Consider the following 19418-nt stretch of genomic DNA (forward strand, 5'->3'; position numbering starts at 1 on the left):
TTGACAACTGCTACTATATAGAGGACAATTTATTTTACTTATTTCCAAGGAGTATTTTGTGAAGATGAGAATAAGTAACTTCAAAATGAGACACAACAAGATACATAAGCTAATTTGCATACAAAAAAGTGAACTTGGAAGTACATTGAAAAGAATATAAGTAAAATATCTAGACATACAAATGAAACGAAACTTCAGTTTTGGTAATAAAAATAAATATTACTACAACTAGCAAGCATTTTATCTTTTTTGTACATTATTGCACATTTATAGAAGATATATTTGTACTTGTTTTGTTTTGTGAAATATTTACTTTGTTTTTGATTATTTTACAGTATCTTAATGCTTTTACTCTTAAGAAAGAGAGGAATGACATATCTTCATGGAATCTCATAGAAAAATAATCATACCAGTGATCTGAAACACAGAATGAACATATTTAGTGGAAATAACAAAGTAATAGAGTGGTTTGGGTTGGAAGGGACCTTAAAAAATCAAGGTGCACCCCCCTGGCATTGGCCGGGTCACCTTTCACTAGACCAGGTTTCTCAGAGCTCCATCCAACCTGTTCTTGAACACTTCAATGGGTGGGGCATCTACAGCTTCTCTGTCAACCTACTCCAATGTCTCACCACCCTCAAAGAAAAGAATTTCCTCCTAATATTTTATCTAACCCTACTCTCTTTCATTCTGAATCCATTCCCCACTACCCTGTCACTTCATGCTCTTGTAAAAGTCCATTTCTGTCTTTCTTGCAGGTTCTCTTCAGGTGCTGGAAGGCCAAAATTCGGTCACCCCAAAGCCTTCTCTTTTCCAGGCTGAACAATCCCAGCTCTCTCAGCCTTTCCTCACAGGAGAGGTGTTCCATCCCTCTAATCATCTTGATGGCCTCTTTTGGATCTGCTCCAGCAGGTCCATGTCCTGCTTGTGCAGGGGACCCCAGAGCTGATGCAGCACTGCAGGTGGAGTCTCACAAGAGCAGAGCAGAGGAGCAGAATCCCTTCCTTCCCTTGCTGGCCATGCTGCCCAGGAGACGTTTGGTTTTCTGGGATGCAAGTGCACTTTGCTGGGTCATGGCCAGCCTCTCATCCTAAGTCCTTCTCAGCAGGGCTGCTCTCAATCTGTTCATGCCCCAGTCAGTGTTGATACCAGGGGTTGTCCCAGCCCAGGTGCAGCACCTTGCACTTGGTCTTGTTAAATCTCATGAGATTTCCATTGGCCTACTTGTCAACCTTGTCCAGATTCTTCTGGATGACACTCCATATTGGCATGAAATACTGGATATGAACCTAACAAGTGAATTAGTCATGCTAGTGCAGTCTCCTTCTTAGTGGATGACCTTCTAAATTTATCCCTTATTTCCATTTTCAGAACTAAGTCTTACCTACCATTATTTTCTGTTATTTGAGGTATTCAGTGATGATCAGTAGGTCATCAGGTCATGTGTTATTAACATATGTATTAGAAAAAAGTGGCTGTTGGTGGAAGGGTGTTTTGTTTCAGTTCAGACAGAACACTCCTCTGTCTCCCAAATGTGTACATCATAGTGTCAAGTGCATCAAAGTAACAACTACAAGTGACTGACAGAACTAGGATCCCCAGGCAACAACAGCAAAGGGAAGACTGCTCACAACTTCTTTTCCAGGAAAAACTATGGTGTGTGGTCAGTCATATATTCCCAAGGAATAACACATTTTCCCAAGGAAGAAAGCAAAACAGGGAGAAAAAAAGAATTATGGACTCATCAGCAAGCAGAGGTGTTTGAACAGACCTAGTGATCTATGCTGCCCCAAAATCTGAAGAAATCCTCCAAGTTTCTTTCTATAACCAGTCTTCCATAAAGAATCTCTTTCCTTTTCTGATGTTGTTGAATCATTCATGTTCCTGGACACAACTCCTGTGGAAGATTCTGCCCCACTGTCAGATCAGACACTGAGTTGTAAATTACATTTTCCTTCTGAACATAAGTAGTATAAGGTTCCACTTCCATTGTGTCATCCTAGCAAAACAAAACCAAAAACTGTGAATACAAGGAGGAATTTAGCTTGGCAAATCTCTGCAAATCTTTCATCTGGACTGAAGAAAATTACTGGGAAATAGTGCTCGCATATTTACTCCTCTTCAACTATAAAAAAAAAATCCTTCTATTTATTTTTCTACCAAGGAATGTGGATTGCTGTTTCTATCAAAGATTTGGAGGGTAAAGCTGAGGTGTTGTTTCATTTGCCTCCTTTATCTTCCCTTCTACTCCACTTTCGCTGGCCTGAAAAAAAATTTTATTAGGGTCTGACTCTCTAGAAAGAGCAAATAATATGCTAGAGTCTTGACCTTGATTCATTCCTAATCAGTCTGCATTTCAGTCTACAGACATGCCAATGAAAGTCCCATGACATGACAGCAAGAACGCTGGTACTTAAACCATTATTTTACATTAATGCAACTGTGTCTGTCAGCAGTTGGGAGGGAGGGCAGCAGGAATACTAATAACTAGAACTGACTAAGTCTCTTTAGAAACTGAAGCATCTTTTTAAGTTGATGGCAGAATTTGAGTCTAGTGTATACTGTAGGTGCACAGATACGATATAATTGTAACACATCTTGTCTGTGTAGAGATGCTGTTATTTGGATTTGGCAGCAAAGAACAGAGACAGCTTACAGGTGAATTGCTCAGTTACACAGGAAGCTTCTAACAACATAGGATATCAAAAAATATCTCCCAGTTTGCAGCTCAGCTCTCCTTCCATGTTCTTGAGTATGATTGTTTCTTTAATTGTGGATTGACCATGCAAGATAAAGAGTGGCCTTCAAAATTCATACAATTATCATTCTGGACACCAAAAGGGATATTCTTTTTCTTTTGGTGTCTGTTAATCTTGTTGCTTAATCTTCTTGTTCACTAACAGTTTTCTTAATATTCCCCAACCCATGCTATTATCTGGAGAGTAGTTGTAGACAGGGTATGTGATATGACAAGGGAAATGTGGTGGTACTGACTCCTTGTTAAAATTAAAGGATGGCTTTAGCTGAGTGTTTGCTGTTGGAACACACCTCTAGTGTTTGTTCCAGGTCAAAGTTATGGTGACGATAATAACTTCATTTTGTCCTATAAAGAGCTAAGAGTAAATATATCAGACACCCTAGTACTTGCTGAAAGCTGAGAGTAAAAATCTAATGTTTTCCTTTCACTGATCATGTTTCCAGGGCCACCAGAATCACCATGATTTGGTGATGGTCTAATTTGCATAATTCTTCTTACCTGTTGGGAATGTATAGGAGCAATTTCAGGAGGTTTGGTTTTGTGGCATTGTCTGTGAAAAAGAAAAGTATTAAAATACATTCAGCTGGATCACAGCTTGGTTTCTTTGATCAAAAGCTTATGAAACATTTCTTTTTCTTGTCTTCAAGAGTAAAACCTTCTCATGTCTCTCTCTCCTTGACATTTGATCCTGAAATTATAGCACCCTACCTTTCTAAAGAAGTTTTTTCTTATGTTTGTAGGTGCTTATACATAAAATGGAAGCAGATTAGAACCAAAGCCCTCTGTAAGGATATACATTTTGCAGTTAGTGAAATGGTATTGAACTAATTCTTCACCTCTGAGGGAAAAGGTCTGAGAGAAAAACAGTTTGTAACAGGCAAATGAGGAACCTAGCTGACGTTTTCAGTACAGGTGCTAATTCATCATTCCACTCCACAAATTATTTCTGTTGGTATTCCTCAGAACTACTTTTTTTTTCCCCATAGGAAATCCTAAAGGGACCAGAGCCCAGCTTCACTCAAGGAATTTTTTAATAAATACAGATAGAATCTGCTGTTCATTCTGCTCATATGGCAGGCTGGCATTGCTCAGTCCTCTGGCATTTAGTGGAACTTACTAGGCAGCAGAACCAGTGCCCTGAGAGATACTGGCAGACTGTGACAGTATCTGAAGAAGATTTACTCTCACAGATTCCTATCAGAAATAAGTGTTCCTCTTTAGGAGGCAGTGCAATCAGGGTCCTTGCCCAACTTCTTCCCATTTATATTTTACTCAGGGCATCATTCTGTGAAGATGTGTGCAATGCACAGTGCACAGTGTCTTCAGTACAGAAATATTTGATGTAGTTAATTTGGTTAATCACAGCAGCACAGACTGACAGAATCATATTATTTCAAGACACAAAGAGTACTTTAAAATTTCTCCTAGCACTAGACGATTTTTCCTTAGCACCTTAGTATAAGTACATACCTATCACCATGGAGCTTGAAATAGTAAATGACAGCCAGCAAGGTGATAATGATCAGAACACAACTAATGATGCAGGCATACAGGAAAACGTTGGTGTCGATTTTCTCTAAACATAAAGAGACAGTCTCAGTTATATCTTCTTCTCAGTTTCTGTATTATTTCAGTAGAAGATTAAAGTTGCTTTAGAACATACATGCATTTTTAGCATGCTTGTAAAACAAATAGAATGTCCTTCAGCAGAAAGGAACATAGTAATGAAACTTTGGGGAGAAATACAAATGGAGTGTCTGTCAGAGGCAAAAGTAGATTCCACTAATGTCACAGTGGCCATTCATAATATATTTTCACTAAGCCAAACCTGAGTTCCTCTCAAGGACTCATCATTTCTCAGTAGTCATAAATATTATCAAAGGCAACAAGAAAACCAAAAACCAGAATCCAAGGGTCATACGTTATCAGACATTCAAAATTTGGAATGAAGGAATGTATTTTTTTCTGCTAGCAACTTGAGACTTGGCTCTCCATCTCTCTTACCACGGTATTAAAATTTGCATCCAAAAAAAAAAAATCCTAATATTCTCATTCCAAGTGATTATTTGAATACAAGGATAAAGACTGCTTTCTCCCATTTCCATAAGCATTTCCACTACCAAAAGAATATTACCACATGTATATATATATCCCTCTTAGGGAAGAAAGCATTAGGAAATAATGTCCAGAACACAAAGAAGCCACTGATGTTTCTGGGCAAAGGCAGTCAGGGATGATACTCTTGTCTCTATAGGACTTCACTGAAGATTTCTGTATATTTTAGAGACTTTCCATTCTAGAAGGAGCAAGAGCTGAGAAAGCTGGACAGGGCTCTGAACACAGAAAGCACAAAGGGAAGCTCACCTGAGGGACAGCAGGATATGGACTGGCTCCAGTTCCCAGCTGGGTGGGACACCATGCAGGTGGTCACATTGGTGACATTGGTGCTACACGCTGTGAACTTGCTGAGAACAGTCACTGTCCCGTTGTCGTAGCACTTCTCCTCTGCAGTGGAGCTGCCCTCTGGGACCCAGGAGAGCTGAGCCGGCGGCTTCCCTGCCGCTGCCTCACACACAGGGCTGCCCTGCTCATCACAGGACAGGCTCAGCCTCGGGGGAGCTGCAAAGCACCAGCAAGGGGACATGCATGGAGCTAGTTTGGAACAGCTGGGATGGGCTGTTCTTGTCCTCTGCCCAAAATGAACCCAAACTAAACCCAGTGAAAAGAGGAAAATAAGGCTGGGGCTGTCATCCCATCCCATCCCATCCCATCCCATCCCATCCCATCCCATCCCATCCCATCCCATCCCATCCCGTTCCGTCCTATCCCGTCCCATCCTATCCCATCCCATCCTATCCCATTCCATCCCATCCCATCCCGTCCTATCCCATCCCATCCCACAACATGGGCCCAAAACACACGAGACAAAGAAGAGCTCTCTTTTTCCCTTTTGCCCAACTCTCCCGCATCCAGTTGAGCCTCATCACAGCCATTCATATTCTCTGTGTGTACATGGGAAATTGCTTCACACCTGTCACTTCTAACTAGACAGTGGAAAAAGGGAGCAGCAGAAGGGAGAAGAGTTATGGGAAATAAGGAGAAAGGAGACACAGAGATACTCCCAATGAAATGCATGAGTTTGTCCCAGCAAGAATCACAGAATCACAGAATAGCTTAGGTTGGAAGGAACTTTAAAGATGCTCTAGTTCCAACCACCTTGCCATGCAAAGGGACACCTTCCACAAGACTGGGTTGCTTCAAGTCTCACTGGTCTTTAACACTGGGATGTCAACAGCTTCTCTGGACAATCAGTGTTCCAGTGGCACTATCCTCACAATACCAAATAGCTTCCTAATATCTAATCTAACCTTACCCTCATTAGTCTAATTTTTAAAAAGCTCCCTTTTGCACATTCCTTACCCAGCACAGTCAGGTGGTACCTTGTGTGGAAATTCCCTTCTGTTGTTGCCGCTTCACAGCTGTAATTTCCCTCCTGGGCTAGCCCCACTTGCCGTATCCCAAGGGCAGGAGGCAGACCTGCTCTGAATATCCAGTTTATGTTGTCACTACAGGTTGTTCTGTGTGTCTCGTTCGTATCAACCCTGTATACCAAGGTGCACAGGCCTCCAGCCTTGGGGGTTATTGTCCATGTTAGCATAGTTATATTTCCTTTGAGAAAGCAGGTGAGAACTGAGCTGTTACCTACAGTCATCACTAACACTGAGGAGTTGTTCCCTGAGGAGAAAAAAAAGAGAACGTGTGAGAGGGAGCCCAGGAGTTGTGGTCTGGACTTCACAGGGAAATGTCTGCAGTGCTACAAACAAGCGTGAGGCCATGGCTGTGCTCATCTGCATGTTGTCTGTCATCTCTTCCTACAGCTGTGGATTATGGAGCCAATGGCCTGTCATGGCCAACCCCTGCAATACAAATTTCCCACTGAGGATCATCTTAGTGGATAAGACTGGATACTGGAGGAGGACCCTACTCCTGCCCATTGTCTTCAGCGGTTCCGCATCCAAAGGCTGTGCTTGTGTGAGCAAATCCTCCAGTGGGTTGCTCACAGGACCTAAAATACAGGAATATGACTGTTGCATCTGGCCACATGACAGTGGCTTTTCTCTCTAACCGTTGCTGCCAACAAAATAAACAACTTTTACTTCTGCATTCATATGAAATCCCATACAGTGGGAATCTGAAAATGACTAAGCAAACCTGAGCACCCAAACTGCCCCTGTGTTGGAGCTGGGGGTTTTTTTGGATAATATTTGCAAATGTTGAACAAGAATGACAGTGTTGTGCATATTGAACTGGGTAGACTTCCATTTACATACTAAAGCAGCAGAAATTTACTTGTCTTTCAACTCAGCATCTCCTAAGCAGCTCATTGCAATGTTAAAAACCCAACACAATGGGTTTTCAAGCTTCAAGGCTGTAAAGAAAGAGGCAGTGAAAGTGGTGCTTTTTGCTATGCCTTTCTGTTATATTCTCCTCTGAATGAATCAGGCACATTCACTTCACTTCACTCCAAGAAACCACATCAGAAAGCTTAAAATCTGCTGAATCAAGTTTAAATACAATTTTAGGTTTACAGAAAATTTGTAGAAATTGTATGAAATTGCCTGCATCTTGTTATTGATTCAGATGACTTTAAGTATGACAAGAATTTTCCCCAGATGACACATTAATTAGTAAAAAATCATCTTGCTTATCCTAGCCACACAGCTTCATACTTTTTCAAAGAGGTCTTATAATATAAAAGGTTAAACTGTCTTCACTTTATTGCCCTCTTTTATTGTGAGAGTGCAGGTAAGCAGCATTAGTGTAAATATTAATTGTGAATTTTCTTCCTTGATTTGCTCTTTTTTGGGCACATGCTGCTAGAAACATGATCTTTTGCTTTCCTTTACAAAAGAATGTGTCTGCCAAAAATCCTTAAAGGTTTGGTTAATAAAAGTGACTTTGAAGTGACTCACAAGCAAAATAGGACTGGACCTGGGTAATACTTGATGGGGAGCTTCCAAACCATGAAGAATAATGTCATCTATGTTCATGGAAGTTTGTGATGAACTTTCTATTTCAAACTAAAATATTATCCCAGGAAAGGTCAAAACTTGCTAGTTCTTACCACAGAATTAGCTTTATTCAGAAGCAATCCAAAATGTATATTCCCAGAAGTTAATGTGTAAATAGCTATGGGATCCCCAAATACAAAGGCATTTCCTTAAATACAAGTTATCCCCATCCCTATCCCATCCTTCCTGGTCAGCCTTAGCATTTCCTCCACTTTGAAGTTGTTGGTAAGACCTCTCATTGGATTGAAGTTGGACATATTCTGCTTTCTCTTTCCAATCAGCATACCAAAAACCATTAAGTATCTAAAAGTATATTTTATTAGAATATAAATCAATACATCATAAAGTGACAGGTCTGCAGGGGACACAGAATTGCTGGCTTTACTTATGAAAGTAAAGACACGAAAATAAATCTCCTTTGGTCCTTCTGCCCCTAAAGAACAGGTTCTTTCCCTCAGTCCTCTTTTCTACTCCACACCCTTTTGCTGACTTGTCAGGTTGCACATTTTTACATGATCACACCTGAACTCCTTTTCCCTCACTTTCATTACTTCTTGTGGGCCTGCTACAATCAAGTCCTTTGCCAAGGTCTCCTGATCTGCTTTCTTTGTCCTCCTTATGCTGCCTGCCCCAGCCTGTGTTCTTGGATATGTACTCAGGAGCTCTGAGGGAAGCTGCAATCTCCCCTTTCCTCTGGGAATTTCACTAAACCTAGAGGGTGTATGTCTACTCTACAGGAGAACTAAACAAGCAGAAGTGTTTCTTGTAGTTTAATCCCAGCTGGCAACAAAGCCCCACACAGCCGCAAGCTCTCTCTCGCAGACTCCCCCTACAGTGGGATGGGGAGAGAATCAGAAAGGTGAGAAAACTCAAGAGGTTAATAGGTAAAGCAAAAGCTATGCACACAAGAAAAACAAAACATCTCAAAGGCAGGTAGGTGTTCAGCCATTTACAGGAAAGCAGGACTGTATCATGCATAATGGTGACTTGGGAAGACAAACATCATAGATCCAAGCATCCCTTCTTTGTTCTTCCCCCAGTTTTATGTGCTGAGCATGATGCCACATGGTCTGGAATATCCCTATGGCCAGTTGGGGTCAGCTGTCCTGGCTGTGTTCCTTTCCAGCTCTTTTGGACCACAGTGGTGGAACACTCAGTGGTGTTGTGAGAATCAGAAAAGGCCTTGGCTCTGTGTAAGCACTGCTCAAAACATCTCTGTAATGTCAACACAGTTTCCAGCACAAATCCAGCTCCATAGAAACCACTATGAAGAAAATGAGTTCTCTCCCTGCTAAAAACCAGCACAGTATTCCATTTCTGTTAAAGAGAAAATGTTCAGTGCTGCAAGTATTTTAATTCAGACCTCTCACCACACCATTGTCTTCTGGAATGGTCTTTTCATGCTGCAAAGTGGCTAAAAGTCATTTGCTGCTGTTTCCTCTGTGATAATCAATTGGTTTGTGACCAGTGTGTTAAGGCAGATTTATGGCATCCACATCAGCATTTGTCTGCTCGGAGGCTCAGACCAGCATTTTGCACAGCTACAGCTCTTGAGGTGAAATCTCATCTTACATCTGAACTGAACTGACAGCTGGCTGTGGCTGAAAAAGGGGATAATTAGTGCAACAAGGCCTCAACTTCTGTGGGCCTGCAGAGAACAAGAGATTTGAAGGTGTGAGCTATCAAGCTCATCTTGGTGCATTAAATGGGATGGTAATTAAATGTCAGCACTGTTACTCATTGCACACAAGAGATAAGAAATAAAGGGTTACCTATTTATTTTAAATAACATCTCATTTTCAGTTATGTTCTTCATAATTGAGTTGAACTCTGGAAAACAGCAATCATTTTTTTCTGTTAGCCAGAAAGAGCAGAGCTCAGGAAACCAGAAGTACATGCTGTCTGTCACACTGATGTGGAAAACAGAGGAGTCAGGTTCTGGGAGTTCTGTACAGCACCAGACTGAACCATTTCATTTTGGTTGTGAATGCAAATCCATTGTGATCAGATTTCACCTTGAAGACTCATCTGGTCGTAGCAGGCCTTTAGACTGAGGTTCTCCAGTTTGACTGCAGCCTCTGAGATCTAATTATGTCATCTCTCATTGTCTCTCCTTGACTGTTGCAGAATACTTCAAGCCATGTCTGAGAAGGTTCTCAAGCTCTATTGCAGTGCACTAAGTGCACATTCCAACGCACTGACAGATTCCACTTTTATGGAAAAACAAACTCGGTTGGGGAGTTCACATTTGTCTTTCAAAAATGTGCTGGTTATTGTTGTCATTGTAAGGTTACTGTAATTTGAAAAGACTGGGGGAAAAATTTGCTCGGTTTTTTTCTGTTTGGTTTATGCAGTGTTTGAAAGCTGTCATGAATAAGAGTCACACCAGCTTCTTTTCAGTATCACTTATTTTGTCATTTCTCCTATTTCTCAGAGACTTTCTCACACTGAAAGAACAAAGATTTTAAAAACAGGAACATTTGATTGTAAAGCCACTAAACTTTTGAGGGGAATCACTGCAAAATCAGAGACAGTTATGTAGGTTGAAAGTGCTGCTTTCAAACATGAAAGATTTCCAGCCTCTGTTATTCTTCATGGCAGGTTTTAAACCACAGTAGAAATTTTTATTGCCTCAATTTCCATGACAGTCTCTTGCAAAATTTAACTGTTAAAGAGTTTTTTGCACTATAAAGAGACTACTTTACTTTCTCAGACATATTTCTCAGACATCCTCTTGATTCTTTATTTCTTACAGTAATAATTTACCAGAGCATTTTGATGCATAATCCCCCTACACCCCCTGTAGGTATTAAACTTAGAGATATAATGAACTGAAACAATGATCATACCACAGCCAATGACTAACTGTATCTTGGAATGAATGTAGTATATGAGTCACAGCAAGTCATAAGCAAAAAGGCAACAGTGGATGCTTGGAAGAGTTCAGATACAAGTCTGGTTCTGCATCTGTTTTCCCCTTCTACTGCCACAGAGTTCCTGTGACACCCAGCAAGGCTTGTCTGGAATGAAATGAAAGAGAAGTGCTTTGTACTAGGGTAGGAATTGCTGATGTACTGACAGATTCTTATATAGTGTAGATTTGTGACTTTGAAAACATAGTCACAGCAGCACAGGATGGAGTGTGGGCTAAAAACCTTTCCTGTGTTTCGGGTGAGAAGCGAGTAGTTAGACTACATTAAATTTCATTATAGAAACACATCAAATAGCTGACCTAAGTTCATAAGCCTCTGTTTCTTGAAACCTAGATCATAGCTTTTTGAGCACAGATGTATCTTTAAAAGGACACATTAAAAGACTTATACCTTTATTGCTAGTTTCACACTCATACTCTTTTACCCATAGTTTTCATTATTCCTTGAAAAGATGTCTTATTTTCATTTCATTCTAGTTAGGAATTTCCTTTATCGTCAAAATTCCTTTTTTCCTTATACTCAAAATTGTTATTTTGTTCTTCTTTTAACACATTTATTTTCTGTCACCACTACCATGCCACTTGCAGTACTTTTCTTGCCACCAAGAAAAGTATTATCACTTTTTCTTGCTGCTTCATGCAAACTGAGATACTAATCTCACGCTCTTTGTCATTGGTTTTGCAATATGAAGTGCTCATAGAATGGCTGGATTTTTTAAGATTGCAAACTTCAACATGACTCATTATATGTTGCAGAGGGCTGAGGACACTGATAGCAGTCAATAGTGATCCCAAAGTTTCAGTCTTCCCTCTCAAGGTGGAATATACCTTTGCAGTTGCCAGTTCCTAGTGTGTAATTTTTCTATGATCTTTCAATTCTCTTAAGCATTCTCCAGTATCTTTTCAAGCAGTCTTTCAAGACAGCTGATTTTGAAGGCAATGAAAAGATGCTAAAGCTCACTTAGGTAGAGATGTGTTTGATACAGTGTCCCCTTGAAAAAAATTAAGCTGAAAGAATAAAGGGACAACTACAGGGACTACAACTGTTCAAGGGATGAATAAAGAACTGGGTTAAGGAGAGAAAGAAAAGGCAATTAAATGGTGGTTCCAGTTTTAAGGTAGCTTGCTGATAATGTTTCTCAGCAGCTGATTTTTGCCGTAATTCCATTTAAGTTTTTACTAATGGCATTGGCTGTATCAGCAGTGTGTGAGGAAATTTGTTGAAAGCAGGAAGAACACAGTGTTATTAGTATAAAGAATTGATCTGTCACACAAGAAAAATCAGTTGACCTTGATGAGTAGAATGTTAGATGTGTGCTGAAATTCAGTAGCTAAAAATGTCATCATAATAAAAAATAGGTAGTCCAACAAATTTTGACTGGAAAGTCAAATACAGAACCATGTCTTAATCAGTATTTAAATCAGCTTTTCAATAAAATGGGTACTTGTTTTGGTGCTCAAATTGTTTGTGAAAAGTGTTTTCTAATAAAATGCCTGCAATTTGATCCAGCAATTCATTGATTTATCCCCATGTAAACCAGTTATGTCTCAATATAGTATGACTGTAGGGGAAAAATAAAGGATGGGTACACTTCTTAAATGAAGAGAACAAACACTGTTGGCCAAATCCTCAGATGATACTAAATCATCACTGAGCTTAATAAGCTGTCACACGGTATATCAGTCTGGCTGTAAACTTTGAACTTTGCTACTTCTGAACTGTGCAAAGTAAGTAAATAAATCTTCCTTCTTGCAGAATGTGAGCTGGAATGGAAGAGGGCAAAAGGGATTTGCACTGGACGTCAAAGTGCCTTGGATAGTATTGCTTTCAGAGTAGCACTGTGACATCACAAGTGACAAAGTGCTTCCAGTTCTCAGTGTAGAAACAGATACAGATTGTTTTATATTTTGTTCTATGTGCTGAACTTGGCCTTTTACTCTCAGCCACGTGAGAAGAAAAATAAAACAAATACTCTTCACTTATGCTTAAGCAGTGTTTTCCTACTATTCTAAACAAAAATAGATCATTGTCTGCAAACTGTAGGTTGTGTGCCTTCTTTTTCATACTTTGCAGAGAGCAGATAACAAACTGCTATGAAAACATCCTTCTGACCTCACTTTTAATGGTCAAAATCACAGTCATACCTTGCTTACCCTTAGCATTGCAGTTTTCATCCCAGTATTGTCTTATTCAACACCAAGATAAGGCAGCATAAGAAAATTCTCTATGCTTTTTTCTTAAGAATGATTGCACCTCATTATACAAAATACATCCGCTGTGAGTTTTAAGTAGCACCTACCCCAAAAAGTGCACTCACAGTTAAAGAAAATCTGCTTGCTTTGTAAGTCACGAAGTATGCGGTCAGTTTGGAAGACTGAACTTCCTTCTTTCCACGGTTTTGAAAGCAGACAAGTTCAGGCACAAACGCACTCTGTGTTTGGACCACAGCAAAATAAAATGTTGGTTTCATAAGGATGTGTTTGGAAGATTGGACTATGGCAGTTTAGATGTGTTCTATGAAAATTTTTGCTTTATTTAAAGGTACAGAATTATTTTAAAGAATTTGGATCAGAAAAACAGGCTGCTTGGGTTCAGATGCTTTTAGGGTAAAAGAAGTCAGAATAATTCCAGCACACAGTCCCAAAGGAGCAGCAAAGAAATAGTGAAATGGAGACAAATGAAATTTTACCATAATAGATTTTTTGGCTATCATTTTTTGTATCTGGAGCAAGATTCCACCATAAACTAGAATAGAAGTCTACAGAGACAGATGCAGTGAACCATATTAGGGCAGAGATAGTCAAAAGGCAACAAAACATTGGTACTAGTGAAAAAGAATGTACTGGTTTTATTAAGGAAAGAAACTAAATGAAAGCAGTAGCATTCAAGGAAGTTATATATGCAGGCAAACTTGAACTGTAGCTAGGTTGCTCTGTAAATTAACTTTACTTCATTCACCTCATAGTCTATTATTCCAGCACAATGTCACCGACTTCAGTTTTTCACTATTGATAAAATTGAACAACCATAGGGAATCACATCTCATTACTGATAATGGATTTCTTGCAGCTTCCTGTGAAGCACTTGCACATATCCATTGTCACAGGATAAACTACAGAGGCAGTATGTACCCAGTCAAATGCTGTAAATGTTATTTCAATAAAAAGAGATTTATTGCATGGACTTCTCATGGAAGACCTTGCCTGTCCTTACCATTCTCCCTTGGAGTATACACAACCACTTGAGGTGTCATGTGCTTAGCTAAACTAGAGAAACCTTCAGAGCATTATCAAAAATATTTTAATTCTGAGTCTTTTTCACTGCTGCTACTGAGGATTGTCACAAAAGGATTTTTAGTAGAGATCATGTCCCAACAACTTCAGTAGCTTATTATCCAACTCTTCCTGAGGGCAGATCTAGGTATGACAATTAGGAAGCAACCTCAGCCTTTTTTCTGAGCTGCTCCATCTGCTGTGGTAAAAACTAACCCAGTCACACAAAACAACACGCTGAGGAAATGTTAAGGAAAATGTTAATGGAGATAAAGTCTGGTTACATACAACAAATTTTCCATGACTTCTTTTCTTTCAGAGTAGCTTGCTCTAGTCTTCAGAAGGGGGGGACATAGTTCCTTCTGAGCTTCATGCAACACTGAAGACTAAAATTATCTGGACAGAATATGCACATTAGATCAGCTTGACACATTTAGCCTGTGCTCTCTGAAGGAAAAAACTCTTGCTGCTAGATCTTGCTCAGAAGAGCCATCCTCATACTGAAGGAAACAAGTTTAGGAGCAGTGCTTGATAAAAACTTCCCATCAAATGTAGGCTGCTTTTTACTGGGAGCAGGTTAAGGAAAGAGGTTTCAGGTGTGAAATTAGATTTCAATAGAACACCTTTTTCTATAATCTTTGAAGGGCAATATAATTGGTTAACTAAGACACCAATAAGTTAAAATCTAAACACCTTAGGGTGACAACTCTCCACTTTTTGGCATTGGACATTTTAAAAATATTTCCAGCAAATTGAATTTTTTAAAATAATTTTTGCCAGTATGATTTCTCTTTGTGTCCCCACTTTTTCTTTAATATTCTGTGGTGTATTCATGCTCCTTTACTTTTTGAGTGACTGTCTTCAAAAATGTAGATTGTCTTTGATGATACCATAATTGATCTGCATGAACTTGAGCAGCTTCCTCAGTATTCTTTTGACATAGTTCTTACCTAGAGAATAGGGACAGATCTTTTACCACCAGTGTGCCTGTTGTGAGGTTAATGATCCAAATAATGTTAATAATGTTCAAGAAGTATTTAAATTTTTCAAGTGGGCAGCACTGGGGTAACCATTTAGAACCTCTCCTCATCACACCAGACATTATAGATGGGTGTTCCATCACTGCCAACAATGACTGCATCTGTTTTGCTTTAAAATACCACAAAGGAGATATTTTTATTTTCTGACCAATAGGAATGAAGTAACTCATGTCCGTGTAGTTTAGTTCTATCTGTACATAATAGGAATGGACACATGCATGTTACATATTGTTCAGAGATGTCCAAAGTTTAATTTGGATCTCATGGGCTTATCTGCCTTCCTCCTCCTATACAGAAACAGTTTAAGTTTCTGGAACTGCTCCTCAAATCCTTAGCTCCATTATCAAATCCCTGGATTGCTTTATAGTGTCTGGAAAAACATAAGCTCTGAATATGCAAATGAGCAGTATGTGGGAAACATTAACTGCTGTAGCTAAACTGTATTAAAATGAAGTCAACTACACTAAAAGACAGAAAATTTGGACTGCCATTGCCCTTGGTACAAAAGCCTTTCCCATCTTCATACTGGCCATGCACCATAGAATGAAATTCCAGAAGCTGCTCCCCTCTATCAGCACATCAGAGACCTTCCACTTCTCCTCTGAAAGGTCTGAGAGATCCCTGCCCTATTTCAAAGTGCCTGCAGCCTCTCTTCAGCAGAAACTACATGTCCAAAAGCTTCAAGTTCCCAAACACTGTCCCAGGCATATTTTTAGGGTGTCAAAAGACTCATTTTCTCAGATGATGTGATTTGGAGGTCTTAGTAAAAAGGCCATTTGTGACAAATTGTATGTTCCCAGCTAAGGGTCATTACACAGTTGCCTACATAGAAGTCACAGGGAAAATACCTGGCAGCCTTGTGACCACTAAGATGAGCAGGAGTGGGTATTGGGAAAGCATATCTTAACTGTGCATTATAATTTTTAGCACTTAATTAAAGCCATATAACTATTTATAGCTTTTATAAAGAAAGGAGCTGTGCACATTTCCCATTCTTACATCCCAATGGCCAATTGGTCCAGTTAGACTCACCTGCTAATCTCATGACCATGGTGACGGTGAGCAGCACAAAAACATACACGGTCTTCCCAGCAATCTTCATGTTGGTTCCTGTTTTCATGGCTCAGGCAGCTTCCTCACTCCATCCATCCCTCCACCAACTTAACTGTGGTCATGGGGAGCATTTCTTGCCTGCCAATACATCCTCAGCAGCCAGTGTCAGTGTTTCCTCTCCCTCTTTCCCATGCCTCTCCTTTAGCTGTGCATGCTCTGGGCTGACTGGCTCCTCAAAGCTGGAGAGGTTCCTCCTTCTGACTTTTCAGAGCTTCCTGTGCTGAGAACCCAGGCAAACACTGAGGAAGCAGGCTGAGCAATTCTGCCTTCCGTTCATTGGCTCTCCTAAGGAGGCCAATGAGTGAAGATAAACCTGCAGCAGAGTTCAGAGAGTAAAACCAGAGGAGATTATTCAATGCTGAGTTTAATATCAAAAAGGAAATCTTAGTGTTGGGAAACTAGAGAGAGACTTCATGTTTCTCACTGCTTTTACTTCTGCTAGTTGTTTATCACATCTTTGTCACAACCTCCATGAAAATTCTTCCACATGTCTTCCTCAAAAAAAAAAAGAGCAGTCTTAAATCTTCTCTGTAGTGACATTTTCAATTATTTCTCTCTTAAGTACCTACTTAGCACATGGAATTCTACACTTCCCATATATATACACAGCCTCATGTGAACTTTTAAGTTCAGACCTTGTGAACTCTTAATTAAGTTGTAGGTGTACTCTTACTGCATCTCCACCCTTGCCAGCTAAAATATTACAAATACAAAACTCATTTTTTGCAGAATCTGAAAAAAATTGTGAATATGGGATAGTTTTCAGGAAAATTGCAGAATGTCTCATTCTGGAGGTTTGAAACAAGGAAGCAGTAAATATTTCCAAAATGAAACACTGATATTTCACATTTAAATGATGCTTTTGTTTAGAAACTGATCTAATTTGAAGGGGCAGAAATTTGTACAAAAGCTGAAATATTGAGCAATTATGGGGTTTTTTGGCACAGCTGAAATTACATTTTTCTCTGGAAAACAGAAACAAAAAACAATTCACTATTATGTGCCCTTAATCTAGTGCAGGCTTCCCATGGGGTCACAGCCTCCTCTGAGACATCCACCTGCTCCAGTGTGGGGCTGCTCCATGGGCTGCAAGTAGATCTCTGCACCAGGGACTGCAGGGGAATTGCTGCTCCAGCACCTAGAACATCTCCTGCCCTTTGTTTTCTGACCTCAGTGTCTGCAGGGCTGTTTCTTTCACACATTCTCACTCCTTTTGCCAGGTGAAGTTGCTTGGCCATTGCCCCTCACTGATTAAATGTGTTATCCCAGAGGATGGGCTATCCATTGAGCAGCAGTGGAGAAGTTTGTATACTGAAATTTCACCAGGCGACATCTGGTGGAATTTGATGGGTACTAGAAGCTGTAAAGAAATGCAGCACTCTTTGTGCACAGAGACTTGTTTTCAAAGTTTAATAAGGTTCCTTCCTTTTACATTTTTTTTCACCAAGTGCTATAACTTTTGTGCCAGCAAATGTGGAGATGCTTCATGGAGAAGAGAGGAGCCAGCCCGTGAGGGTGGTGAGAGTAAAAAGATGGGATGCATAAAGCAGCATAAATGTTGGTACCATGGGGAAGATGCTGAGCAGTGTGGGAACACAAATAGGACAGACAGGAGTTTTGTGTAGATGAGAATGATTTAGGTAAAGCACGTATGAGTATTATGTTAGTCCTGCATGGGTTGAATTAAGAGCTGCAAAATCCTGTGGCTCACTCTGCTACTGAAAACAGTAATTCTACTGAAAATTTCCACAGAAAAATAATGTCTTTGAATAAGAAACTGGGGTGCCCTTTGAGGAAAAGCTACCTCAAGAATATGAGGTTAAATCAGTATTTTAAAGAGAAGTGATGAATTTAATTTAGCTTTGTCTTAAATTGCTTTTCTCTTTTCCTTGTTTATGAATTAAAAAATGGAAAAAACAATTATTGTGGATAAGAACAGGTAATACTTAATCTTGCAATCAGAATGAAGAAGAGACTTGCCCTTGTTCAGAGGGGAAGGGTGAAGATGTTTCAGAACAAAAAGTCTGTGTTAAATACTTGTCACCAGAAATTGAATGTCGCCCACCACTTTCACTGAAAAATATGTTTGGGGGTTGTTTTTTTTTTCAGAATACTCTTGTGTGGGTTATTTTAAAATAATATTGTATCAGTTTCTCCACTTCCTCAACTGATACAATAATTTTAAACTCCAGGGTCCCTCTCCTTTCCTAAGCCACAGCATTTCCCCAGCACAATTCTGTGGTCAGTGGTAGAGAAAAGGCCTCAGCTATTAAAGCTCCAAGTCAGAATAATTAGCAGTGAGGACAGAGACATAAGAGGAAAAGACAGAAAACAGATTAAAGTTGACAGGAAATTAACTGCTCAGGCACTTGAACTGCACACTGTGTTTAAACTGTTCTGATGACTGCAGTCTCGTGTTCTGGTTTTGTTCAATCAGACAGGTGTTCCAAAATGGTCTGCATTGTTGTTCACTGGAACAGAGGAGTGTGAATTAAAGTTTTATTTAAAGAAGTAAAAGAAAGACTAATAATGATCATATAAGGAAAATAATGCAAAACACAAATTCAGATGGATTATCTCTGTCCCAGGAACATCTCATTGACTACTGCTTTTTGTGGGAGGGTGTTCCGTATATTTTTATCCACTTGATTTTTAACATTCAATATAGGATTTTGACACTCCTCTTGACTGTTCTGAGGTTTTCAGTGTGCTATTCACAGTAACACTGCTTTATTATCTGAGTATTTACCATTGACCGTGGAATTAGTAATGCATGTGAACAGATACTATAGCTTTGTTTTAGAGAAGGGCATGGAGAGGAAGAAGATATGTTTATGTAAGTAAAGATAAGAAGACTGGAGAGATAAATAGGCAAAATGTAAGCAGTGTCAGGCCTCGAATGTAAAGGAAGTGGTGCTCAAATCTGATGCAAAGACAAGAGGATATTAAGACATAGAAAATGTGCAAACTTGCAGTGTACTGGATACAAGATTGCTGTATAAACCAAAAAAATAAGAGATGCAACAGGATAGAGGAGATTCTGGAAGAGAGCAAACTCTCTTCTAAATAAGAAAAGTCCAACTTTAAGTTGTCATCATAGAAGATCTTTACTATAGAAATTCATTCAGAACCAGAAATTAGACAGCTATATACTTTAGGTAGGGAAGAATAATTTAAGATGTCATTAGGATACTTTGGAAGCAACTTTCTGGTTGAGGGCAGCAGAATTT

General features: G+C 39.6%; 1 protein-coding gene across 1 annotated transcript; it reads right to left on the minus strand.

Annotated features, from left to right (window-relative positions):
• Nucleotides 1-1876: 1876 nt before the first annotated feature.
• On the minus strand, nt 1877-16195 carry LOC136568851 (cell surface glycoprotein CD200 receptor 1-A-like). The gene is made up of 6 exons (XM_066569059.1): nt 16108-16195; nt 6179-6493; nt 5123-5377; nt 4229-4334; nt 3257-3308; nt 1877-1999 (listed from the first exon to the last, which is right to left on the minus strand). Exons 1-6 carry the CDS (start codon nt 16193-16195, stop codon nt 1877-1879), a joined length of 939 nt encoding a protein of 312 aa, XP_066425156.1.
• Nucleotides 16196-19418: the final 3223 nt, after the last annotated feature.

The sequence above is a fragment of the Molothrus aeneus genome, chromosome 2 (genome assembly GCF_037042795.1).
Source record: "Molothrus aeneus isolate 106 chromosome 2, BPBGC_Maene_1.0, whole genome shotgun sequence".
Lineage (NCBI taxonomy): Eukaryota > Metazoa > Chordata > Aves > Passeriformes > Icteridae > Molothrus > Molothrus aeneus.